Genomic DNA, 27,289 nt, shown 5'->3' on the forward strand with positions numbered 1-27,289 from the left:
GGAAAGAAAAGAGGATGGTGAAGCCTGCAACGTCTCTTCGGTCACCATGGGTGCAGAGGGTATCTCAGATTACTACTAGGCAAAGTCAGCTGGAAAGCATCATATGGAATTGGGTGCATAGAGAAGAAGCAAGGCATTCAGGTGATGATTCTGCTGAAGAAGAGAATTTATGAGTTCTTAAATCTTATTTGATCTTTTATTTTTAGGTGTGAGACTCACTGTTTTTAGTATTTTGTCCATTTATTAAATTGAATATTGTTACTGTTTTTTCAGTGAAATGGTTTTTAAGTGGAGACAAATTGAATGTTTCTTACCTGCTTTCAAGACTTTCCTTCCTTCTGAGGACATTGAGGTAAATTTAATCAGCATTTGGTCCTATATTTTGAACAGTAGAGAAAAAATAAAGTCTGAAAATTCTCCACTTAGATTCTTCTGCAATGTTGAGACAATCGTACGTATCTTCCTTTATTTAATTTAAAATAACACTTGAGTTACATTTTATTTAACCAGTTTTATGTTGTACAGTTTTGCAACATTCATCACACAGATGAGTCCAATGATGAATTGAGATATAGTAGGTTTGCTTCTCGGATGGATGAGCAACTTGCTCTGTATCCATATATGAAGTTTAATGAGATTAATATGGTAAAGATTCGAAGACAATGTTTTTGTTCTTTAACCCAATTTTAACTATATCTGTAAAATCTCTGATTAAATTTCACAACCATTAGGTCTTCTTTCCCATAAATGCGTTTGAGCATTTCTACATTGTGTGCTATGGGCTAAAGAATCCAAGTATGGAGCTGATTGACAATAGCAAAAACTGCCCAGACTACAAGGAAAAATACCAAGGTCGTCTTGAGGGTTTGATATGTTTTTCCACCTTACGTATGTGCTTTAAGCATTTACTGGCAGAATACAGTAATAAGTGAATCTGGATTCCACCTTACGTATGTGCTTTAAGCATTTACTGGCAGAATACAGTAATAAGTGAATCTGGATTCACTATAGTGAATCTGGATTCACTAGAGTCAGAGAATTCCATATTCGCTAACTCTAGTGAATCTCGATCGCTAGAGTTAGTGAATCTGGATTCACATCTTACTGTGAATCTCGATTCACTTGAGCTAGTGAATCTGTGTTCACATCAGGGAATCACGATTCACTAGCTATAGCTAATTCTAGTGAATTCAGATTCACTAGTGTGAATCCAGATTCATTAGAGTGAGTCCAGGTGAACTAACTCTATTAAATCCTGGCAAACTAGATCCAATGAATCGTGATTCACTGTCATGAATACTGTTTCTATATAAACAACAAAAACAATTTGTATATTACATTAGACATTACTGTATGATAATTTGGATTTGTTATGTGACACTGATTACTTTTGATTAAACAGCACAAGAATTTTGTGAGATATTTGGCACACAAAAAACATCACAAGGCGAGTGAAATAAATACATTAACGCCTGACAGACTTGAGATAGAGTGGAGAACGGCCAAAAACGAATTTGATTGTGGTATTTTTGTTATGAGACATATGGAGACCTACATGGGCGGTGGTACAACAAATTAGAACTCTGGTTTCCATAGAGAGGGTGTAAGTGTTTAAACTAATAATGTATTGATAATTTACAGTTAGTCTTTTTGAATTAATAAAATTTAGAATATAGCTACTGAATCTTGAACTGAACTTTTGTTCATATCTACAGGAGCGATTAAAAAATCAGCTACATAGACTGAGGTCTATATACTGTTGCCAAATTCTTACTGATCCAACAAATGAATTGGCCAAAGAAGTCATCAGGAAAGCCTAACAGCACCATGCTGAAACTGCCAATGTCAAAAAAGAGACGAGGAAGACCACAAGATCTCAGAAAAAATGATATTCTGTCATCAGCATAATTTTTAATGTTGAAGTTTACAGTTATTGAGTACATTGTCACTTAATGTTATAGAATACTCCGGTTTGTTTTGAACTGCTTTTCTATGTAAATATACTTTATAAGAATAGCTTTGTCATAATTTTATTTCTAGATTTGCGAATAGTTTGGATATATGAAAATACTGTGAAGGTAGTGAATGCAATTGGAAGAATTTCGATTTAAGCAGAGAATGTGAGTTATAATTCAAGGTTTTGTGTAAGATTCAGTAAATTAATCATACTTATTGTGGATTATATGTATTTAATCTGGAATCACTGGTTCAATATTATCTTAAGTTATTACTAATTTATTTGATTGAATCTAGATTCACTATAGTGAATCCAGATTCAATTCAGTGAATCCAGATTCACTACAATAAAAGATTCAGTAAGTTAATCATACTTATTGTGGATTGAATGTATTTAATCTGGATTCACTGGTTCAATATTATTTTAAGTTTTTAGTAATTTATTTGATTGAATCTAGATTCACTATAGTGAATCCATATTCAGTTCAGTGAATCCAGATTCACTACAATGAATCTATATTCACTATAGTTAGTCCAGAATCACTTAAAGCGAATCAATCAAATAATTTGATTGTTTGATTGATTATAATGAATCCCTATAGTGAATCCAGATTCAATTCAGTGAATCTAGATTCACTACAATGAATCTAGATTCACTACAATGAATCTAGATTTAATATAGTTAGTCCAGAATCACTTAAAGCGAATCAATTTTAATCTGATGACTGCATACAACTACTTTATCATTCCTTTTGAAATAATACAACTAATAATAATGAAATTCACATGCTATATGAGTAGATCTCTATTCAATATACTAACATGACACAACGTAACCATGTAATTAATAATCTAGTAAATATATGTCGTTAAGAATTACACAATTCAGCAATTTTAATAAGAAATGTATTATTAAACATGATTTTGAAATGAAATATGACAACTAAATTAAACATCACTCTGCTGTAATGTTTTCTTTAATGGGCATGTCCGTGTGTCATGGAAATCGATTTTTTTGCACATATTACACAGCCTTGGCACCTTCTTCTTTCGTTGACTAATTGATTTCTCATAATCACCAACAATTCTCCGTCCACACCCCTTGTTTCTACCTTCAATGGGAGGTTTAAAAATCACTTCAGCTGGTATTTTTGAGCCAACAAAAAACTCCATTATATCATTTTTGTTTTGTGTGTCAGATTTCCAACTAGATTCACGCAAACTGTGCTTCAACTCCTTCAACTTCCCTTCCAAGTAGTCAAGTCTCTCACCATCTAAACCTGCCAAACTCACACAGGATTGGAAATCATACCATATGTCATTCAACTTGCGATTTGTAACTTTAATTGCATTGCACTGTTCTGATATTTCCTTGAACTGCAATGAATGCCTCATCTCAGCACCTTTTGTCCATCGGTTCACAACAAGATGTCTTGGTATTTTTGTTACATCAGCTTGGTTCAGTGCAAAAAAATCATGTCTACATACTATACTCATTTTCTCAAACATCCTACACGTACATTGCACGTCATTGTTCAAAACAACGTGTTTCACCTAAAATTCAAAAAAAAAATGTATATTAGCACCGAATAAAAAAATAAAATGACAAGCGCATGAAATGGTCACTGAATCTCAATTCAGTGGTGTGAATCAAGATTCACTTCATTGAATCGCAATTCACTCTATTGAATCGCGATTCAATTTTTATTTTTTCAATCTCCATTATTAAGTTTTACCTCAAATATTTTTCCATGTCTCTTTTTGTCCTTTATGGAAAAAATCTTCACGCCATCTTCTTCTGATATACTGTTGATACTCATATCATAACAAGATGACATTATCTCACTCTGTACCTCATAAAACATTGTTCGCGTGTACACATCTCAGCACCTTTTGTCCATCGGTTCACAACAAGATGTCTTGGTATTTTTGTTACATCAGCTTGGTTTAGTGCAAAAAAATCATGTCTACATACTATACCCATTTTCTCAAACATCCTACACGTACATTGCACGTCATTGTTCAAAACAGCGTGTTTCACCTAAAATTCAATAAAAAAATGTATATTAGCACCGAATAAAAAAATAAAATGACAAGCGCATGAAATGGTCACTGAATCTCGATTCAGTGGTGTGAATCGAGATTCACTTCATTGAATCACAATTCACTCTATTGAATCGCGATTCAATTTTTATTTTTTCAATCTCCATTATTAAGTTTTACCTCAAATATTTTTCCATGTCTCTTTTTGTCCTTTATGGAAAAATTCTTCACACCATCTTGTTCTGATATACTGTTGATACTCATATCATAATAGGATGACATTATCTCTTTCTGTACCTCATAAAACATTGTTCGAGTGTATAACCCTGCTGCATCCCTCTCCAATAACAATGGCGTGTCCATTCTTGGCATCGACTTTGTTCCTTCATAGTTTAATCTTGCGTTTGTATGCCTTTGCTTATCCATAGCACTCTCGTATCGGAGATAAAATTCTATCAATGTGTCAGATCTACGGTTGAATTTGTCAAAGAAACTGTTCTCACTCTCTAATATTGTAGTACGTAATAAACCAGCCATTGGATCATCAGCATAATAGGCTAGAATCCATGACTCCCGAATGTTATACAGTTCACACAACCATTCATTACTTTCAAGCTTAAATTCTTTCATAACATCTTTCCAACCTACTTCAAATATTGCTGGATCTATATCTATACTCCAAATCAGTGCATTGATCTTCCTCTTGAAATCATCCATCTTCGAAATGTATTTTGCCAACTACAATATAATTATATAACGAAAGATTCAGTATTTATCTAATGAGGATTCATGATATTTATATGTGGGATTCATTACCTTTTGGTTAAATTTCTTCATGATGTGCCACATGCACAAACGGTGACGTGCTTCTCTAAAGACGGTTGGTATAGCTTGCTTCATGGCAGGGCACTGATCTGTAACAATACACTTTGGCTCGCGAATCATGCATTTCATGAATATCTCAAAAATCCAGACATAGTTATCAATGTCCTCTTTAGCTATCAATCCTGCTGCAAATACAACACACTTCTTATAATTGTCGAGACCAGTGAATAGAACAAACTTCATGTTGTACCTATTGTATCACATACAAAAAAATATAAGATTTACTATGTTATATAATTCTAATATTGAAAATCGTAAGAGATTAACTATAAAATCTTACTTGTTTGTGGAATATGTAGAGTCAAATGATATCACATCTCCAAATACATCGTAATTTCTTCGTCCAATAACATCTGCCCAAAAAATGTGAGTTAATCGACCCCCTTCATCGACTACATAATCATAGAAAAATCCATCACACATCTCCTTCTTATCCGTGAACTTCTCGATGATCATTTGAGCATCTCGATCACCAATATAAAGCTTCACATCCCTACTCCAATTTTTAAACTCGGTACACGTAGCACCAACATTAGAATAACTTCCACACAACTCCTTAGCAAAGTTATATGTTTTGTTAGGCCCCATGTTGACTTTTGCACCATCAAATACAAGTTTCTTATGTGCGAGACCGAGAACTCTATTTGACTTCAAAAATTGTTTCCCACTCCAGGACACCAAAAAATGAGAATGCTCTTCAACGAATGAGAGAACATTATATCCTTTCAAACCATCGAACTTCAAAACGACTTTAGCTTTGCAACCACATCTACTAGATATAGTTCTCCTTCTCTTTTTCGAAATGCTACTAAAATCCTCAAAATCAACATCCATCTTTGATTCATTGCTGCCAGCTCTACTGCAAACAATATGTTTAAGAAGAACTGTACCGTCCTCATGTTTCTTCTCTGTATGCCGTCTGATCTCAAACCCACTTTTAAGTCCATACTCTCGGTAAAACTCTATACCATCCTCTAGTGATCGGAAGCTTTGGTTTAGATAAGGTTTAAATTCAGCTTTAACCCGAGGTTTCCAATACATACCACCACCTGGTGATTGAAAAGGAATCGAGCTAACTTCGTCCATTCCATCTTCCCCAAAATCACTGTCTGATGCATTTATAACATGTGGTTCCTTTATTTGTTTATTGCTGCTTACAATTGAAAATAAAACAACATAAATTATATGGCTAAGTTTTGATATACTGAATCTGGATTCATTACAATGAATCTGGATTCACTGGAGTGAATCTCGATTCACTGCATTGAATCCAGATTCACTGCATTGAATCCAGATTCACTACAGTAAACATGTGAATTCAATTGAACACGTTCTAGTTGTTAGAGACTGCAGTGATCATAATGTATTCACATGCTTACTGTAGTAAATCTGGATTTAATGCATTGAATCTAGATTCACTACAGTAAACATATGAATACATTATGAAAATCACTGCAGTCTCTAACAACTAGAACGTGTTCAACTGAATTCAAGCTCTCCAATTAAATTTACATAAAATGTTTAAGAATGTAAACTCCTAGATAATAAGTCATATGACTAAGTTTTGATATACTGAATCTGGATCCGTTACAATGAATCTAGATTCACTGCATTGAATTCATATTATTGCTAATTAATCTGGAGTGAATCTCGATTCACTGTATTGAATCCAGATTCACTACAGTAAACAAGTGAATAAATTATGAAAATCACTGCAGTCTCTAACAATGAATCTCAATTCAATGCAGTGAATCTAGATTAACAACTAGAACGTGTTCAACTGAATTCAAGCTCTCCATTTAAATCTCCATAAAATGCTTAAGAATGTAAGCTCCTCCTAGATAATAAGTCATATGATTAAGTTTTGATATACTGAATCTGGATCCATTACAATGAATCTGGATTCAATGGAGTGAAACTCGATTCACTGCATTGAATCCAGATTCACTACAATATACATGTGAATACACTATGAAAATCACTGCAGACTCTAACAACTAGAACCTGCTCACCTGAATTCAAGCTCTCCATTTAAATCTCCATAAAATGTTTAAGAATGGCCAGCTGATGGACGATGAAGGAGAGAGCTGAAGAACGATGAAGGACAGCTGCTGATTGTGGAGTGACTAGAAGACGATTTCTCGATTGAGAGAGAGCTGAAGGGCGATGAACGAGAGCTGCTGGTTGTGGAGTGAGAGAGCTGCTGTTCGTGACTGTTGGGTTGCCTGAGCCGTGAGATTGCATAGGGAAATGGAAAACTACACTTGCATGGAGAACTCAACAGACAAGCATTAATTACCACTCTTTGGGGGCTGTTAATTTTACCTAATTACCCTTATGCAGCTTTAATCTCAGCCATTGGATGAATCTAGATCCAATGGAGATGATTGGTTTTTAGTTTTTAGGATAGTGAGGTTTTTATTTGAACATCTCCCTATATATATATATATATATATATATATTTGTGTGTGTGTGTGTGTGTGTGTGTGTATATACACACACACACACACACACATATATATATATAGACACACACATATGTGTGTGTCTATATATATATATGTGTGTGTGTGTGTGTGTGTATATACACACACACACACACACACTAACCATCTTCACTATGTTTTTTGCACTTATTTTTCTAAGACGCGTCAAATGTGCATGAACAGACTGATTGAGCTTTATTGATCTCTCTCATTATAATTGCGTGACTGCAGTGTTTGGTTGTTAAGTCATGACTGACTTGATTTCCATAGAGAACTTAAACCTAAGATTTGCTGGAGTCTCTTTCTGATATGGACAAATGGAAAGGAGATGACATGAAGGTTTTGTGTTTCTTGTTATGCTTGAATAATGACACTCCAGTATCATTAGGTGAGATTTCATAGCCTAGGTATCTATTAGATTATTGATGTAGGGTGGTTAGCATGTTGATTTCATGTGTAGTTTGTTGACCAAGAGGCTATTTGAAAAGGTAAAATATCCATTCAAAGGTTGTTATTAGTAATACAATTTTTAACATTTTACGCTTTTCCCCTCGTCTCTTTGAGAAAGTCATGTTTCTTACGTAAACTGTACATGGACTTGTGTATTAACAACCGCACCGCACCTTAAAGAACACAGCAATCAAACATCAACAGTGAAAACGGTGACAATAACGAAAAAAGAAGCTTCAAAACTTTTAAATTAGTTAAAGAGAAGCCAAACTGATCACTGATAATTAACTGTCGAGCTCCTATGGTCCTTTTGGAACCACATTTAACTCACGTATATAACTTGCCACTAGAAACCACCATCATAGAATTAAATATGGGCCAGAAACCCCAACAGAAATCATCAAGAAAGTTATCTTATCCATAATTTCCAAGCAAATGTCTGCTAACAATAAAATACAGGAATATCAAACTGCAGAATGGATTCAATAATATAATCTGTGTAGGTCTTGAATTTTTTTCAAGCGCTTGCCCCTTACACATGCCCCATAATACATGTTACGATACTTGAATGACTGGGGGAAAAAAAAAAAAAAAAAAATGTTGGGTTAATAATGAAGTGCCAGATTGTTGCCCACCTTCCATATTGTATGTTGGAACCCTGCTGTGTTCCTCTGCTGGAAAAAGAAGGAACATGTATTGATTGATTCATCTCTGCTGGAAAAAGAAGGATGAAGAATTAACAGGCATCAAGATCTCTGCATGGTGGTGGCTTTGGCTCCCTCAGCAAACTGGTGTTGCCTCCAGCAGGACCGCTTCTTATGCGCTCCGGATTTTGCGTGCCAACCTGTAAAGAGGATTCAAATTCACAGTTGTCCCTGAATTCTTATATTGGTTCCCTCATCTATACCTTCAACAGCACTTGGCTTCAAGTCTTTTAATAGCACTTATCATTCCCGGATTGGCATTTTGAGAAGGATAAATTGCAAACGGGCACCTCTTTTATTAAGGCTGATAATTGCTAATAAATGAAATGAAGGGTGATACGTGTTCCCGGAGGTATAGATATGAGGTTGTATGCAATTTAGCCCGTTATATTTATTGTGTCTGGATTGTTAACTCTTTTGAGTTAAGATACTTACAGGTGGAGCTTCTCCCCTCCGCAACATCTCGACCATCTCAACAACTCGCTTGGGAGTGACATCCTCCTGAATACAAATAAAAATAAACCATCAAAATACTTCAATGAAATCCATCAAATTTTGTTATATTAAGTCTTTTCTTATTATTCACCTCTAACTTCCTCAGATTACAGTGCATTCTGTTATCAGTATGAAAGGGTGTACGTGAAATTAATTGAGTCAAGTATCATTTGTCATTTAATTGTGAGCAGCTTGAAATTAGCTTCTAATCAAATTGAACTTTAAAAGGGCATGTCTAATTTGGTTTGTTATGCAGTGACGCATTAAACCAGTTTAGTTTGAACTTGAAATCAGCTTGTTAAGGATTAGTTTATGTGATACTGGCCGAAATTCAATCTTGCGCTGATGTGGCTTATGATACGTTAAGAGAGTTGACCAATAACTTCGTCGTTTCTCAACCAAATACAAGAGAAAGTATTAGTCATCTTTTAAATTTTAAGTAAATCAGTCATCAAAAAATTGCCAGGTCATTGAGATGAGGCTAGAAAAAGAGAAACCAGAAGATCACAGCTCTTAAGAAGAACTGTGAAAGCCAAGATTGATGATCGTAAAATATTCATTCATTACTTGTGCTCACCTGAAAGGAAAGATGATCTGTTAGCTACATATATAAATGCAATTCTTTTAGTTGTTAGCTGTTCCAGGTGTTGCCATCAGCATGCACAAAATATTAGCAGGACAAAGGGCTAAACAGCTTAAAATATGGTCCTGGGGAAAATATAGCGCAAAGTAGAGAACAACCTTGGGAACCTTGAACAGGAAAAGCTCTCATAAGAAACTAATCACTAATAACACGTTTCCAATTCTCAACCAATGAGCTTGGGAGCTTGTAAGAGACCTCTTGGCCCCAACTTTGAAAAATGATCCTATCTATCCCTATTCTTTTTTTCCCCCTTGAAAGAAAGCTGAAGCTCTGTCTGGACTCTGAAAGGTCCTGCACCAGGTACCTCAATTCACCTAATCCTTTAAAATTGAACCAGGAGATGGTAGCAATCGATCCGTAAATAACTCCTATAGACAGGATTTGCTAGCCACCTTATCCCTTGGGAAAGACTTGGATGAACAATTCCCACCACCAAGGATGAAGAATAACCCTCCATCCTCGAGGAAAACTATATTGACCAGTCACCAAGGAAAACTATATTGACCAGTCACCTACCACGCAGTGACAGATGTTAAGCATTGGTCATTAAGGCACCAACGAACAAGAAGATTGGAGCGGACTTAGAAGCCAGTATACAAGTGATAATTAAGGATGTACATAGATGGATAAGCTTCGAAAATAGAGAGTAAAAGATAATAGCTAGATTTGCATTGGTCCTGAGTCACATTAAGGTTTCATTAAGTCTACTAAGTCATCCCCATTTGGATAAATTTCATATGTTTGTAACTCTGTCATTTGAGAGACGTAGATGAAGCTGATGCAATCATCTGATATTTTAAGTATCAGGTTTGATATGAAACTCCTTAAGAGGATGATTACCCTGATTCCTAAGCAATGATCATTTAACTTTTGCTAGAGTGAATAGAAGAGCATGAAAAGAACTTAAAGCAATATTACTCTAAGAGATGAAGTGTGTTCCAGGGTGGTCGCAAAGGTGATAAGGCAATAAAACTATAAAACAGCTAGACTTTCTTTCAGGAAATAATCAGTTGGAAAATACTTAACAAGGATTACAAATGGTTAGTCCTATATGAAGACTAGTAATGTGATTACCAAGCTACAAAAGCAGATTGTTAGACTGGAAGGCTTCGGTTCAATTGACATGTCAGGGTGTCTTTAAGTTCAGATTCCCATTCTTCCATCAACCTATAGTTTGATATCCTTCGCTAGTTAAAGGAAGAAGTTGCTGAGCATGGTACATCTTCACCTCAAGTCGGAAGGCTAACTCCATCTATTTCTGAACTAAAACACACTTTAAACAGCGATAATCAAACAGAGACATCTAAGGAATTCTCTCTGAATATTTGACATTTGTGTCACTGTCGGTATTCACCAGATTCTTCAAAATGTAAAAGGGTGAATAACTCACATAGTAATTGTATGTGTAGCCTTCTGAGCCTTTAGAATAGTCTGCAACTGTTATCATTGGAGCATTTACACAGCAACCCTGAAAGAAAAAGAACATTTCAACAAGAATGTCTTAACCTAGTATGTTTCATGTGGCAGTAAAGTAAGTTTATATGGGGTACAAAATCCATATATCAAGACGCACGATTTTCCAAACAGATAATTAGAGCAACTACTGTAAGATGACATTGCACATCTATTGCAATTACCAGTTAGTTTCATTAAAAATGATTGGCTTCAGTTAATAATTACAGGAAACTTACCATGCATTCCATTTCTCCAACAGAAAACATGCCATCCTTTGTTACTTCTGCAATAAAAGAGTGTTAGAGACTAACATATAACGTGGGTGTATAAACTTCAAAATTAAAGCATTGAAGATATCTAGCTTCCTGAGAACCAAGATAACTGTATAAGTGGATAACCATGGACCGAAAAGGGCGCATCTCACAAACACTCTTACCATTGCGCTTCACTCCAAGGTGTTTTAGTAGGACTTCCTCAATGTCACGTGAACCGCGTATCATACAAGGTGTTGTCCCACACACCAATAAGTGATATTTACCAACCTGTGAAATCACCAAATTGTTGAGATTCTTGAGAGAATACCGGATGCATGAACAATCCATGCTTTGCTACATGACCTATATTATGCTTCGAGAATATTTGGCCATCCACCTGTTATATAGCCTATTATATTTTCAGAACACATTTTAACCCGTAGTTTAAACGGCCTGAAAATTTGGTGGCAGTTTAAATATTTGATTTGGCTAATTTTCTCCCATATGTAGCATTGCATTCTGTGGCCCCATTCTTATTTTCGGTGATGAGATCCAGATGCATGAATACAAGGATATCTTGTAAAAGCAATTGCACAAGTTCTACAAAGCAAAGACAATAAAATTGAAATGAGCTGCATAAGATAATTAAGACGCACCTTTGTGCGATTAAACATGGAATAAAATGTGGCGACTTCATATACGCGAATAGGAGCAACTTCTATTACCTTAGCTACCTGAATCATAAAATAAGAGTATAGTCAAGGAAACATGCAAATATTAAACACAATTTCATAAGTGATGAAGCAGAGATTAACAAGAAAGGTAATCATATGAAGACTGGAAATTACACGCCTTTTAACAAAATTACAAGCATGAGATGTGAAGCCAACCATGGATAGGGTACTACAATCACAATAATTACTCATAAAACCAGTAACCCTATCCGGGTATTTAGCTACTTGATGCATAAGGAGAAAATAGGCCCAGAAAGATAAGACACCAAGTCAATTGCATTCGAAAGACAAAGAATGGGAGCACATGAAAATCAAGAAAATAAAAGCTGTAAGGATGCTAAGATGCTTGCGTTCTTCATTGGGGAATATCCTTCAAGTACATCCAACAAACAAGGAGGTTGGTTAGCCAGTGCTTTTTCATATACAATGCAAGGAAACACGGTCAAGAGTTACATGATATCTGGTCGTTCTCATAAATCATATAAAACCTGACTGCAGTAACTGATAAATGATAATGCGAAGTAGCTTAGCTAGCTTATCTGACATGTCTAGGTAACAATCTTATAGTAAGTAATTTCCCTCCATGATGTACAAAACAAACTTTACCATCTGAAAGTGCATATGAAAAATATTAAATACTAATCTGAAGCATAATTGTTGAGCAAACATACTGCATTCATTGCTGCGACAGGCAGCCACCCTCCATGCTGTTGTTGGGCAAGATCTAATAGAGGAATTACAGCAGACTGCTTGTAGTTGGAAGGGTAATGGGACAATATCTCCTTCACCTGTAATTAGCAGATGAATGTATTAGCCGTGTTATTGCTTAACAGTATAAACTAAGACAGTTCGAATATCTTCATAGACAAGTGGTGTTATCAAAAGAACAAGTATTTCACAATATCACATCCAATGAAATTTCTTATGCATATGAACTAACTCAATTATTGATTTACTGGGTAGGATAATTCAGATACGTACAATTACTTCCCAACTGTCAAAACGTTTAGAGCACCACTGTGTCATCAGTCATCTTATAAGTTATGTTGTTTTCATAAGCACAAGGAAAACTAGCGGAGTACTCCACTAAATCTCTAGTCGATGCTAACACTGTGATGCACGACTAAATTGCAGACTGATACATATCATATAAACGTATATTACCATGCGAAGAGTAACAGCCCCATCACTATGACAACCTTCATCACATTGCAATCAGATTTAAGATTTTGTCACATGATTCTTCCATTAGTCCAGTGTTTGGTGGGGAAAAAATGTAAGAAGACAATTGAGAATTAATGTTGTATTATTCTCTCTAACAGACTTAGAAAAAAATAATTACAATTCTCTCAATATAATTTTTCTCTAACAAACTTAGAAAAATAAATTACAAATCTTCTCGATCGGATTCCCGATTTACAAAAGAGAAAAAGATTGACGGAGATCCTTCCTTTGTTTAACCTGAGTTCTTCTCGGTGTCGATGGGAGTTCAGATCCTTGTATCCCGTTGATGATCCGAACGTTTCACTTCACTGGAACACGGTTTCTTCCTCTTGATTGATGTTGAGGAGGACTTGCGTGGCAAGTTTAAAAATAACTCTTAACGAGTTTTAGAACTCAGAGTGAGTTTAAACTCTGTAAAAGAGTTGATTAATTTAATCAAATCCGATCAGAAATATCCTCTATTCAAGATCGCCTCCTCTACCCCAGCTCCGATCCTCCCTTTTTAGATCCAACGGTGAAACCCACTATTTATAGGGGTTTAAGGGGTGTAACCGTCCCCTTAAATCTCTCCTTAATGAGGGTTTAACCGCCCCCATTAAGTGGAAAAATGATTTTGAAACCGTTCAGGTTCTTTTTGAACCAGTCAATCGCGAAATTTACGTTCTGGAATGAACTCTGCATCTTGATCCTGGGACGCAAAGTTAGGCTCTGCGTATTGGACTGAAAACGCAATAATAAGCTCTGCATTTTGGACTGAAAACGCAATAATAAGCTCTGCATTTAGATCTGGAACGCAACGATTAACCCTGCGTTTTGGGCTGAAAACGCAACAATGAGCGCTGCGTTTTGAATCTGAAAAGCAGCCACGACCTCTGTGTTTTGAATCTAAAACGCAGCCACGACCTCTACGTCTTGATTTGAAGAGACCGTTAATTTATAGTCTCTTTTACTAGAGCGTTGCAAAGATCGTCATCTTGTAATCTTCGTCTTGGCTTCTTGAAAATATGAGTCGTCAGATTATAACTCCCAATGTTGATTGTGAAGGCTGTTGAATTAGAGCTTTCATCGGTTGTTGAATTAGAGCTTTCATCGGTTGTTGTGAAGGTTGTCAAATTATAACCTTCATCGATCTACGTGAATTTTTTTAAATTGTAGTCTTCTGGAAGCCGTCAAATTGTAACTTTTATTATCGGTGTTTGATGGGGATCAACTATTTGCAGTAACTTTTAGATAGCCTATAGAATCCCCTCCAAAGTTTTCGAAAGTTCGCGATTACCTAGGACGAATTTTCGGAATACTTTGGATCTCAACTTTGATCTTGAAGCTATTAATTCCTTATCATAAAGAAGGTGTTCTCTGTACCTGCTTCGAAGGCATCTTGATTGAAGAGATTTGCCACGTAGGACCGGTGTGAGGATGACCTTCGAAGAGAAACTATAGCGACGACACAAGCTACTCGTGAGCAAAAGCTCTTAAACGTCACGTCACGACTCACATCCATTTAGCTGATAAGCCCGCAAATATTCATAGGATTTTTAGCAAACTCTCAGCCATCAACGGATTTGATAAATCTTTACCGATTACCGTTTGAGTCGGGCTAACATGTGAATTGTCTAAATCTGTTCCACATGTAACGTTGTGCTAAAAGAATAAACTCTCTTAGACTTAGTGCTATGATACCGAATACATAGATTTTGTTAATTTTACGGGAATAGACTACCCGACAATACGTGTTAGGCGTAGACTTATCTTTAATTAGGGATAGAGATAAAGTCCTCCATGCATGAAAGACATGGATTTTTGGTGTTACGATGTTGAATACGTAGACTTCGTCATTATTGCGAGAATATGTCACCCGATAGCATGTGTTAGATGCAGACTTATCTCTAATTAGGAATCAAGATAAAATCCCTCATGCGTGTAAGGTATGAATTTTGATGTTATTAATAACCACCTGCTATGATATTGAATACGTAGGCTTTTATCATTTTTACGAAGAAAGACTAACCGACGACGCGTGTTAGGCGTAGACTTATCTCTAATTAGGGATCGAGATAAAGTCCCCCATGCGTGAAAAATATGGATTCAGATATTATTAATTTAATAATAATCATTGGCTACGATATTGAATACATAGGTTTTGCCATTGTTTCTTCCTATATTATGTTTTCACTTAAAACACTGAAAAAAATTGGAAGTGCCAGAGGTGTAGTATTAACTTGGCATGAATTTTTACTTAGAGTGAAATTCAAATTTTTTTTTATTATTATTAGGATAATTCCAGAAAATCTTTAATCCGTTGGAGATTTTATAATAAAAATATGCTATTTTTGTTAAAAAGGATTAACAAATTCATTAGGGGGTTTAACTGTTAGAGGTGTGATGTTAACCTAACAGTATTTTATGGGCCTATCGCTCTATTGAAGAGAATCGATAAGTTAATTTGGTCATCAGATGTGTGATGTTAACTTGACGGGTTTGTGGACTTATCGCTCTATTGAAAAGAGTCGATAAGTTGATTGTAAGAGATGTTTTGTTAACGTGACAAGATTGTGGACCTATCGCTTTATTGAAGAGAATCGATAAGTTGATTGTCAGAAGGGTAATGTTAACGTGATAAGGTTGTGAACTTATCGCTCTATTGAAGAGAGTCGATAAGTTGTTTGTCAGAGGTGTAATATTAACATGACGTCATCAGAGGTGTAATATTAACGTGATGAAAATATTAGTTGTTAGAGGTGTGATATTAACGTAACAAAATTTATTACGATCGGAACAACTTTATGAACTTATCATCCTATTAAAAATGATTGATAAGTGGATTGTCAGAGGTGTAATGCTAACATGACGTCATCAGAGGTGTAATATTAACGTGATGAAAGGATTGGTTGTCAGAGGTGTGATGTTAACTTGACATAATTTGTTACGAATGAAGCAACTTTATGGACTTATCATCCTATTGAAGAGGATTGATAAGTGAATTATTAGAGATGTTTTGTTAACGTGACAAGATTAGGAGTGATGCAAGATGAATTCATACTCTGTGGGGATGTAAATCGTCAGAAGTGTAATGTTAACTCAACGATGTTTGCAAACCTGTCATCCTATTGAAGAAATTGACAGGAAAATTCGTTACTCTTAATCTAGTGGATTCCAAGCAACCAACTCCCAGTCTTGATTAAGACTTAGAAGGGGAGGAATTTTGCAGTTGACAGAGGTGTTTTGTTGAACATGACAACTTAGAAGATTTGTTACTCTTAACCCAAGGGATTCCAAGTAACCAACCCTTAGTCTTGATTACGACCTATCTGGGAAAGAAAAAAGGATAAACATGACACATCGCCTTGTGGGCTATTATCCATCAAGTCGGAATAGAGACACATCACCTTGTAGGTCACTATCTGACGAGTTTAACTATCAGGGATAACTATTAATGTTTTACGAAGAAAGACTAACCGACGACGCGTGTTAGGCGTAGACTTATCTCTAATTAGGGATCGAGATAAAGTCCCCCATGCGTGAAAAATATGGATTCAGATATTATTAATTTAATAATAATCATTGGCTACGATATTGAATACATAGGTTTTGCCATTGTTTCTTCCTATATTATGTTTTCACTTAAAACACTGAAAAAAATTGGAAGTGCCAGAGGTGTAGTATTAACTTGGCATGAATTTTTACTTAGAGTGAAATTCAAATTTTTTTTTATTATTATTAGGATAATTCCAGAAAATCTTTAATCCGTTGGAGATTTTATAATAAAAATATGCTATTTTTGTTAAAAAGGATTAACAAATTCATTAGGGGGTTTAACTGTTAGAGGTGTGATGTTAACCTAACAGTATTTTATGGGCCTATCGCTCTATTGAAGAGAATCGATAAGTTAATTTGGTCATCAGATGTGTGATGTTAACTTGACGGGTTTGTGGACTTATCGCTCTATTGAAAAGAGTCGATAAGTTGATTGTAAGAGATGTTTTGTTAACGTGACAAGATTGTGGACCTATCGCTTTATTGAAGAGAATCGATAAGTTGATTGTCAGAAGGGTAATGTTAACGTGATAAGGTTGTGAACTTATCGCTCTATTGAAGAGAGTCGATAAGTTGTTTGTCAGAGGTGTAATATTAACATGACGTCATCAGAGGTGTAATATTAACGTGATGAAAATATTAGTTGTTAGAGGTGTGATATTAACGTAACAAAATTTATTACGATCGGAACAACTTTATGAACTTATCATCCTATTAAAAATGATTGATAAGTGGATTGTCAGAGGTGTAATGCTAACATGACGTCATCAGAGGTGTAATATTAACGTGATGAAAGGATTGGTTGTCAGAGGTGTGATGTTAACTTGACATAATTTGTTACGAATGAAGCAACTTTATGGACTTATCATCCTATTGAAGAGGATTGATAAGTGAATTATTAGAGATGTTTTGTTAACGTGACAAGATTAGGAGTGATGCAAGATGAATTCATACTCTGTGGGGATGTAAATCGTCAGAAGTGTAATGTTAACTCAACGATGTTTGCAAACCTGTCATCCTATTGAAGAAATTGACAGGAAAATTCGTTACTCTTAATCTAGTGGATTCCAAGCAACCAACTCCCAGTCTTGATTAAGACTTAGAAGGGGAGGAATTTTGCAGTTGACAGAGGTGTTTTGTTGAACATGACAACTTAGAAGATTTGTTACTCTTAACCCAAGGGATTCCAAGTAACCAACCCTTAGTCTTGATTACGACCTATCTGGGAAAGAAAAAAGGATAAACATGACACATCGCCTTGTGGGCTATTATCCATCAAGTCGGAATAGAGACACATCACCTTGTAGGTCACTATCTGACGAGTTTAACTATCAGGGATAACTATTAATGTGATAGTTTTGATGGACCCCTCATCCTATTGAAGAGGATTGATAGGAAAATTTAGAGAAAATAGACTATTTTAGGTAATAATTAACGTGATAGTTTTGGTGGACCCGTCATCTTATTGAAGAGGATTGGCTGAAGAATTTAGGAGAAATGGACTATCAGAGGTATATTGTTAACTTGATAGTTTGATGAATCCGCCACCCTATTGAAGAGGATTGGCTTCAATGATCGTAGTATCTTCCCTTTCTGATTGGAAAGATTGGGCTTGGTCCTATTGTTCAGGTTGATCCTGCTTACTTTGTTCTTTAGTTTTGGTCCTGATAATAATTTTTTGAGCCTGTTCATCTTGAGAGATTAGTTATCTCCAGAAAAGGTATTCTACATCCCTTATTTGTGCTAGAAGGTTGGTCTGTAAGTTATGTCGACAGGTCTTCACTAGGGTAGACTGTCATACCTGACGAACATCAAAGAGCCATGCTTCGGAACCTCTTGACGAATGCTTTGACGGGCTCCCTTTTCTTCTTGCTTAGTGACGAGAAGGGTATGGATGGATACTTCTGTATCGTCTTTAAAAAATCTTGACAGGAAAAGTCTCTCTAGACCCGTCCACTTTTGGATACATCCCGCAGGTAGTTTCATGAACCATTCAAAAGTAATCCCCTTGAGGGTGCCAATGAACAAACGAGTCAGTATAGCGCCGTTCGATCTCACATTCTCAGTCTGTGACTTGAAATGATAGATATATTGATTCGGTGATTCCGTACCGTCAAAAACTCGTAGCAACAGGACTTCAAATTTTGAAGGATAAGGGTTTGTATCCCATTCGGTAGGATAGAGCCTAATAACTACTTCATCTTGGAGCTCGTTTCTATTAGCGATGATATTAATACGAGCTTCTAATTCGTCCATTTTTACAGACTGGAGATTCTGCCCGTTCTCTCTTCCTTCATCAGAGGAAGATTCCAGGTTATAAGATTCTTGGTCAGAAGCAGCATCATTAACCACTTTTCCCTTCTCTTTGCTTGCGTGAGGTCGGGATGAAGACGATCTTCTTTTCCTAGAAGATTCTTACATGGGTGGCGAATCTGTCTGCTGAGATTTGGCCCTGTCTGCGACGAATTGAGTTATCTGGATCCGGAGTTCATTGATGGCCTCCTGCTATGTTTTGATCATGGCTTGCTACTCATCAAGTCTCTTCACGAGATCTTTAGGATATCCTGCCATATAAGCGGAACTCTCGTGTTCCACAAAAGAACTGGAGGACTGAGACTCTGCAATAGCTAAGTGTTCATCATCAGAAGTGGTTCCTCTAGCCAATCTTCGATAATCAACAGAGGGTATGACTCCTTTTCGAGCCCGAGTGTGGTGACAGATTCCTTCAAACTCACTCAGGATCTATTTGAATCTAGGAGATCGATTCATTTATGATTTATCAAAACTAGGAATTGATGAATTCCCTCTACCGACCATATTAAAAGTCATTCTAAGGTATTCATCATCTGAAGTCTTCTTCCAGTGAGAACGTCGTCGTTTATTGAATAACACGATGTTGGTCAATCGGTTAAACACCGCAGGCTTGGCTACATGTGAGCAGCATTGACATCCCAAGAAGACAGCAGAAATCAGCTGTTTACATTGGCATGAACGAACAACTTGTTGCATCGGTCTTTCTCTCGATATGAACTCTCTCAAATATGTTGTAAAAATTCGAGAAAAATTACTCACTGATCGTGAGGTTTAAATTAGAACCCCCTGCCTATGATTGGACGGAACTGGTTCCTGATAAACATGGATCTTATTGAGATGCATTGAATATGTAGTCTTCTTATGTCTGCCCATTAATCTAGTCGCGCTATGAATAACCCAGTACGGGGGTCTCGCTACCGGGTCAGCGAGCCGGGGGTTCAGAGGGCGACGCGTCCCTGACTGGGGGGGTCTGTGGGGAGAAGTCGACCCCCTAACGGGGTTCTGGACAGCATCCCGAAGGTCCACGGTATACATCAGATTCTATATTGGATTTTATTACTTGGGCCCAATTCTATTTTCTAAAGTCCATGTCAGTCACCATGAACACGACTTGACACATCACGTAAGAAATGCGAGGGTCGTGTTTGGATTGAAGAACGCAGACTGAGGTCTGTGTTTTGCTGAAGAAACACACCCCTGGTGGTTGTATTCTGGTGGATCCATGCAGTCCAGAGACTTGCGTTTGGATTTTGGAATGCTCTCATGAGAACTGCGTTTAGGCTGATTAACGCGGTCTGGAAACCTGCGTTTTGGTTTTGGAACACACTCCTAAGAGTTGCGTTTTATTTGGGAAACACGTCCTTGAGGACTGCGTTTTGGGGTTAGAACGCGTCCCTGAGAACTACGTTTTGATTTTGGAACGCTCCCTTGAGAGTTACGTTTTAGTTGGATCACACGGGGCTTGTATTTGGGCACATCAACGTGAGGTTTGCGTTTTGAAGCAGAAACGCAGAGCTCTTGCTGAGGCTCACAAACACATAGCTCGCGTTGATTGGAGGATCGACTCTCTCGGAATTGTGTTCGTCGTCAGGATCTCCTACTTCGTCGAGCGACATTCTTCTTAGCCTGTTTTAAGGCTTTTGCAGCGAGGTCATCTGCGTTGATGGAGCTTGTCGTCGCAATGAGCCTTTTATGACCCGATACTCGTTACTTTGGTGCGGGTGTAAGATTTTGATTGGTGAGTCTAGCAAAAGCTGAGCCCACTCCTTCAGAGGAGGGGTTGTTCGAGTAGTCTTGACCAAATGGGAGAGCCTCTTTTGATGATTCAGCAACGGATGGAGCTTTGGTCTTGTTGGTGATTGTGCGGACCTTGAGCATAGCCTTCGGGTAAAGGATCTGGAGGAAAGAGCTTCCTCGTACTTGGCTTGATCAAACTCCACAACAAGAGTTTCGACCGTGGTTCTAGCGAGGTTAACGTCGGATTGCGTCACCACTTCTTCGTCAGTGAAGCTAGTCCCCAGCAGAATCGTCATCTTTTGTTTGGTGGAAAAAAATATAAGAAGATAATTAAGAATTAATATTGTATTATTCTCTCTAACAGACTTAGAAAAAAATAATTACAATTCTCTCAACATAATTTTTCTCTAGCAAACTTAGAAAAAGAAATTACAAATCTTCTCGATCAGATTCCTGATTTACAAGAGAGAAAGATCAACATAGATCTTTCCCTTTGTTTAACCCGGGTTCTTCTTGGTGTCAATGGGAGTTCAGATCCTATTATCTCGTTGACGATCCGAACGTTTCACTTCAGTGGAATACGGTTTCTTCCTCTTGATTGATGTTACGGAGGACTTACGTGGTAAGTTTGAAAATAACTCTTAACGAGTTTTAGAACTCAGCGCGAGTTTAAACTCTGTAAAAGAGTTGATTAATTTCACCGAAAATCAGTTTCAAGCCAAGAATAAAATCCATGTTAGTTGTTGCTGGAATTGAAAATGTTCACGGTTGAAGAATGATGAATGCTGAACTTCTTCTCCAAAATTTCGATCAGAAAGATCCTCTTTTTAAGATCGCCTCCTATCCCCCAGCTCTGATCCTCCCTTTTTAGATTCAACGATGAAACCCACTATTTATAGGGGTTTAAGGGGTGTAACCGCCCCCTTAAATCTCTTCTTAATGAGGGTTTATGGGGTGTAACCGCCCTCATTAAGTGCAAAAACGGTTTTAAAACCATTCAGGTACTGTTTCAGGTTCTGTATTTAGTTTCTGTATTAAAAAATGTTTTAAAACCATTCAGGTTCTGTTTCAGCCTAAAACCATTCAGGTTCTGTTTCAGGTTCAGTATTTGGATCTGAAACAGAACCTGAAAACGCAGCAATGAGCTCTGTATTTGGATCTGAAACGCAGCGATTAACCCTGCGTTTTAGGCTGAAAACGTAGCAATGAGCTCTGCGTTTGGATCTGGAAAGAAGCGACGAACCCTGCGTTTTGGGCTGAAAACGCAACAATGAGCTCTGCGTTTTGAATCTGAAACGCAGCTACGACCTCTGCGTCTTGATTTGAAGAGACCGTCAATTTGTAGTCTCTTTTGCTAGAGCGTTGCAAATATCATCATCTTGTAATATTCGTCTTGGCTCCTTAAAAAATATGAGAATCGTCAGATTGTAACTCCTAATGTTGATTATGAAGGCTGTTGAATTAGAGCTTCCATCGGTTATTGTAAATATTGTCAGATTATAACATTCATCGATCTACGTGAAAGTTTTCAAATTATAACATTATGAAAGCCGTCAAATTGTAATTTTCATCATCGGTGTTTAATGAGGATCAGATATCTGCAGTAATTTTTAGACAACCTACATCCACTATAGTGTGAAAGCTAATATTTTAAGACTGTTTAGCATATTACTATATTCGACAGCATGACATACGCATCTAGATATCTCCACAAAACAACCTACATATCTACGGTGCTATTGCTACTTCTTACATATTTAAGATGCTTATATTGTTCTCTAGCTGCCAATGCTGATTTTTAATGTGAAATTTTCAGATCAAGATAAAAATCTTTAGTAGTGGGACTTCATGCAATGACTAATTTGAAACATATAGCTTTGTTTTCATTCTTAGAAAGGTGGATGAAATAATCTAACTTCCCCTTTCACGACTCAACCTAATCTTACCATCCTTCATTAGTATGATGTATGGCGCAACTTATGGCTGGTATTTCTTAGTCTTAGTGTAGATCTTACACATTAGTTCAAATTGGACACATTCTTAAACATTTTCATTCAAATTTGACAAATATTTCTTTTTCTGTAGAAATTATCCATCTTCAAATAATTTTCTAACTCATTTAGGCTATTCCATAAGAAAATTGATTTTTAAGCCTAAGCCACTTCAAATAACAGAATTATCAGATGAAGTTGCAAGTTCATCTGATCAGGATCCTATAAGGTCGTCATCAAATATCTAGGGAAGTCCACAAAATAATTAAAATTCCTCTAGAATTTTGATGTGCCTTGTCTGAACGACCACTTTAGGAACCCACATGAAACTGTGAGACCTGAGACCATGAGTAACCCTAAGAAAGTCTGCAACATATAGTAAGAGCTAAAAACATTGATCAATTTAAATTTCATTTTGACCAATGACCATCTATATAGTCTCTGCATTTTCCTTTAATACTTCAAACTTTACTGTGAAAGAACATTAAACCACACCAACTTAAAGGATGGGTTAAGTTCATACTTCAGAGTATATTTTCATCTATATTATTACTCATGAACTATGAATAGTGGGTGGTTAACATGAAATCCATTAGATGCTTTAGCTTCTTTTATTGATAGATAGTGTAAGTTGGAGGACTTGTATTTGACAAATGGCTCATTGATAGGTTCCTCTTGAAGAGTGGTTATACTCGGTGTTTTAAATGTCGGCCGACATGTCCGACATGTCGGCCGACATGTCCGATTTAGGGGCCAACCGACACGATATAGAACTTTTCAATGCGTATTGCGTTTTCAGGGTTCATGTCGGATATATCGGGGGATATGTCGGATATGTCGGACGGATATGTTGGGTGGTATGTCGGTCGATTTTTTAATCTGAAAAATTAGCTGGTTTTTTTAAAATTTTTGGTTATGTTTGTCTAATCAGGTTTGAGTTTAAATTCTTGATTGTCTTAATATTACTTTCAAAGACAAAAACCGATAAGTTAAGAGAAATAGAAAAAAGGTCAAAGTAATATCCGTCTCTCATCTTCTCTCTCTCCTTCGACATCTCATCGATCTCTTCTCCGATCTCTTCCTTCGACATCAATATCGGGCGATCTTCTCTCTTCTTAACCGCTAATATCGGATTCTCACCTCTTTCCTTCAACATCAACCATAAGCATCATAAGTTATTTACTCTTTTATATGTTTAGACAATAAATTTTTTTAAGTCTATTTAGATTTTATTTATGATATTTATATTACACATATGCACACCATCCGATATGACAATCCGATATTTTTTTCATGTCCTCCGACATATCCCTGATTTTCGCTATCCGACATGAATTTTAGCCGTCCGACATGAACCCGACATCCGACATTTAAAACCTTGGTTATACACATTTCGTGTGTCAGGGGACACACACATCGGAACTCATACCAGTGAATCTAATTACGTGATTACAGACTTGAATAAAATTGATGTGAGATGGAGATCCCCCTTATGTTATTTTCTTCTCTAATATCCTCATAAAAGCACTTCAGGGATATTATGATTTATGGTCGAGTTCTATTGCTACCAAGGACATTAAAGAGATCTTGTTGAATAAGGAATCTCCTAAATATATGAGTTTCAACTAAACAAAGTCTTGCTACTAGCAGAGTACAGAGAAAAGCAAACGGAGAAGTTCAATCCTGAATAAAGCTCAGGAATTGAAATCCTTATATTCTAGCAATCCTGATCCAAATTGCAGTTCCTAAACCAAATATACCATCATTAGTCTCCGCAAATAAGAATCACATGATCCATTGCTAATAAGCCCTTGCATTCAGTTACCCAATTTAGTACTTCTTAATCCTGATCAATTCAAATAGCGGCATGTCATAGGTCTCAGCCAAAATCCTAATCGAGCCTCACAGAGATACTGAATTCGGGTTTATATGGGTTCTGGTTATTTGATTCATCTAATAACATATCTCCGACTCGACTTAAATGCATAGAAAATACCTCATGCTAAAACTAGCTAACTCTAAAGACCTAGTCAAATAAGGAAGCTTTGCATCTTCTGCTTAAAACATGAAGATGATGTTTTTGTGACTTTCGAGTAATGGACGACTTTGTTAGAGAAAAAATAGGAAAACAAATTACGAAATCTTAGAACTGATAACAATATTGAGTTGTGTATATGAGAATTTAATGGGTCTTCAAAGAATGAAGGGATCATCAGACAGAAAGTACCTGGAACAGCACAACAGAATGGGGTTGCGCAGCAAACATCAAACGGAAAACAAAAACTTCGGCCTTGATGAACCTAGAAATGTTTAATTTTGACCCTAATTTATGCAACCTCAGAGCCAATTTCAAGTTGTTTTTGGAATAAGTTCACGGAAACAGCTGCCATCGTAGTAACTATTCTCCAATGAATGTCTGAGGAGACCCCGATTGAAAATAGCCTCCATCGCTCTGATTTTGATACTTCTACCAAAAATTATGGACAAATTCCATTCTCAAAGAGCTCAAAAATTGGGAAACAATTTGTTTGTGGCAAACTTATCCGTTTTAATGAGAAGTTATCCATTTTAATGAGAAGTATTATTATCAACTTAGGGCATCTCCAACCCAGCACCAAAATGGTGCAAACAGTGCATTTTTACACTTTTCATTCTCCAATCATGCCCCATTTCTTGCTCCATTTTGGTGCATTTGAACAGTGTTGCACCAAATATGGCGTCGCAATGTTCATCCGCGGAATTACTGTTCACTTTTTTAAAAAAAATTTAACTATTTATTTTTAACTCTTAATTAATATAAAAATAGATAAAAGGGAATAAACTAAGAATATACTGAGAATATTCTTTTTTGGTGCAAAAAATGGTGCAATGGGTTGGAGATGTATTACTGTTTGATGTGACTTTTGCTCCATTTTGATGCAAAATTTGCATCATTTTGGTGCAATGGGTTGGAGATGGTCTTAATTACCAAACACTCAACAAATCATCAGCGGCAATGTAGTCATCATCCACTCATAAAATAATAATAATAATAATAATAATAATAATAATAATAATAAGGTGAGATTTTGATTAACTTACCACTCCTTGTTGGCCTCGCTGAATTCCCATGGCATCTCAGGGTTATTATCCTTCGAATCAATATGCTGCAAAACCCCCCAAAAATTAATTTTTTTTTACAAAACCTCACAAATTCAATCAATTCAAAGGTTTGAGAGTTACTAACATAGTTGAGAGCGGTGGAGAAGGATCTCGAACCTGAAGAGATCGGGACCTGAAACAAAATCAAGAGAAATTAAAGATTCGTAATTTGTTTATATTTTTGAGGGGGTTTTGTGTAAAAAAGTAGAAGGTCAGGGCACCTGAAGAGGAGGACGGAGGATCTCAGAGAGGCGCTTTGTGAGGCTCGCGAGCCTCGGTTGGATCTCAGATTGCTGTTTCTGGCCATGGCAGAAAACTACAGATTCTACCTGCTCTGATACCAAATGTGAGGCTCGCGAGCCTCGGTTGGATCTCAGATTGCTGTTTCTGGCCATGTCAGAAAACTACAGATTCTTGAGAATAAAGAGTGAAAAGAAATTGAGATAGAAGAGAGAAAGTGAGACTGTATTGAAGAAGAGAAATCAAAGTTTTTTCTTATTATCTTTCTCTGATTACATTTCTCTCTTTTATACTGATGCTCAAACAGTCAAAATAAGGAAAACGTGCACAGAAACGTGCACAGGCTTACAACTAACAAAACAACCTTAACTGTTTGTAACAAACTTAACAGACTTTTGGACATCTGTTGTAACAGACTTTGGACATTTATTACAAGTACCCTGGACTATAAAAGTCTTACAAAATAGTCCCCTGTAAGCCTGGTTCTCAATGTCGTCCATCTCCTCCAGCTCCCTGTGCACTCAACATGGCAGCTGCTTCAACTCCTGATGCTCTGATCCCTGACAATTCCCCTCCCCTTAAATTGGACCTTGTCTCAAGGTCAAAAGCAGGAAATCGCTTGACCTTGGACGCCATGCAAGCCACCGGAGCGAGCATCGTGATGATGATCGAGGGCGGGGTAAGTTAAGCTCCGGGGAACGGAGTGTGGTCACCGCCCGTGGAGTCCACCGGGAGCCTTGACTTATTGGGGATTTTTAGATGTTAGTCCCTTATATCTTCAATAATTGCATATTTTCCCCCCACAAATCTTGAAAATTGCATATTACTTCCTCAAATCCTATAAAGTCTTGCAAAATGGTCCTTTAATTAAATCTTGCTAGATTTGATAGAAATATTTCGTCAAATCTAACGATTGGAGATAAATTGACTATTTTATCCCTTTATTATGTTCCCCAACCCATAATTGCTATTAGTCTCTTAAAGCACCCAAAATTTGTGCTTGG

The 27,289-nt window shown here is 36.7% G+C and overlaps 2 protein-coding genes across 4 annotated transcripts; both read right to left on the reverse strand.

Annotated features, from left to right (window-relative positions):
* On the reverse strand, window positions 2,905-5,970 carry LOC109835461 (protein FAR1-RELATED SEQUENCE 5-like). The gene is made up of 4 exons (XM_020403441.1): window positions 5,165-5,970; window positions 4,816-5,074; window positions 4,180-4,737; window positions 2,905-3,510 (listed from the first exon to the last, which is right to left on the reverse strand). The coding sequence occupies exons 1-4, from the start codon at window positions 5,968-5,970 to the stop codon at window positions 2,905-2,907; spliced, it is 2,229 nt and encodes a 742-aa protein (XP_020259030.1).
* LOC109834504 (NADH dehydrogenase [ubiquinone] flavoprotein 2, mitochondrial-like) lies at window positions 8,218-27,008 on the reverse strand. 3 transcript variants are annotated; one of them, XM_020402540.1, is made up of 11 exons: window positions 26,910-27,008; window positions 26,267-26,299; window positions 26,131-26,178; window positions 25,988-26,050; window positions 12,777-12,896; window positions 12,028-12,105; window positions 11,554-11,659; window positions 11,354-11,400; window positions 11,053-11,130; window positions 8,960-9,025; window positions 8,218-8,664 (listed from the first exon to the last, which is right to left on the reverse strand). In XM_020402540.1, exons 1-11 carry the CDS (start codon window positions 26,940-26,942, stop codon window positions 8,557-8,559), a joined length of 780 nt encoding a protein of 259 aa, XP_020258129.1. In that variant the 5' UTR covers window positions 26,943-27,008; the 3' UTR covers window positions 8,218-8,556. The 3 variants fall into 3 exon arrangements, with proteins under 3 accessions (XP_020258129.1, XP_020258130.1, XP_020258131.1); XM_020402541.1 differs by having other exon boundaries at window positions 12,777-12,893; window positions 25,985-26,050; XM_020402542.1 differs by lacking the exons at window positions 25,988-26,050; window positions 26,131-26,178; window positions 26,267-26,299; window positions 26,910-27,008 and adding an exon at window positions 25,132-25,463 and having other exon boundaries at window positions 12,777-12,893.

The sequence above is a fragment of the Asparagus officinalis genome, chromosome 3 (assembly GCF_001876935.1).
Source record: "Asparagus officinalis chromosome 3, Aspof.V1, whole genome shotgun sequence".
Taxonomy (NCBI): domain Eukaryota; kingdom Viridiplantae; phylum Streptophyta; class Magnoliopsida; order Asparagales; family Asparagaceae; genus Asparagus; species Asparagus officinalis.

Excerpts from the sequence above, each read along its gene's own strand:
- LOC109835461 (XM_020403441.1), bottom strand. The coding sequence starts at position 5,970 with ATGGACGAAGTTAGCTCGATTCCTTTTCAATCACCAGGTGGTGGTATG. Across the intron at positions 5,075-5,164 it reads TCTACATATTCCACAAACAA|GTACAACATGAAGTTTGTTC; the intron begins GTAAGATTTTAT and ends GTGATACAATAG. Across the intron at positions 3,511-4,179 it reads GACATGGAAAAATATTTGAG|GTGAAACACGTTGTTTTGAA; the intron begins GTAAAACTTAAT and ends TTTGAATTTTAG.
- LOC109834504 (XM_020402540.1), bottom strand. The coding sequence starts at position 26,942 with ATGCTCGCTCCGGTGGCTTGCATGGCGTCCAAG. Across the intron at positions 26,179-26,266 it reads TCCTCCGTCCTCCTCTTCAG|GTCCCGATCTCTTCAGGTTC; the intron begins GTGCCCTGACCT and ends ATTTTGTTTCAG. Across the intron at positions 12,106-12,776 it reads CTGTCGCAGCAATGAATGCA|GTAGCTAAGGTAATAGAAGT; the intron begins GTATGTTTGCTC and ends TTTATGATTCAG.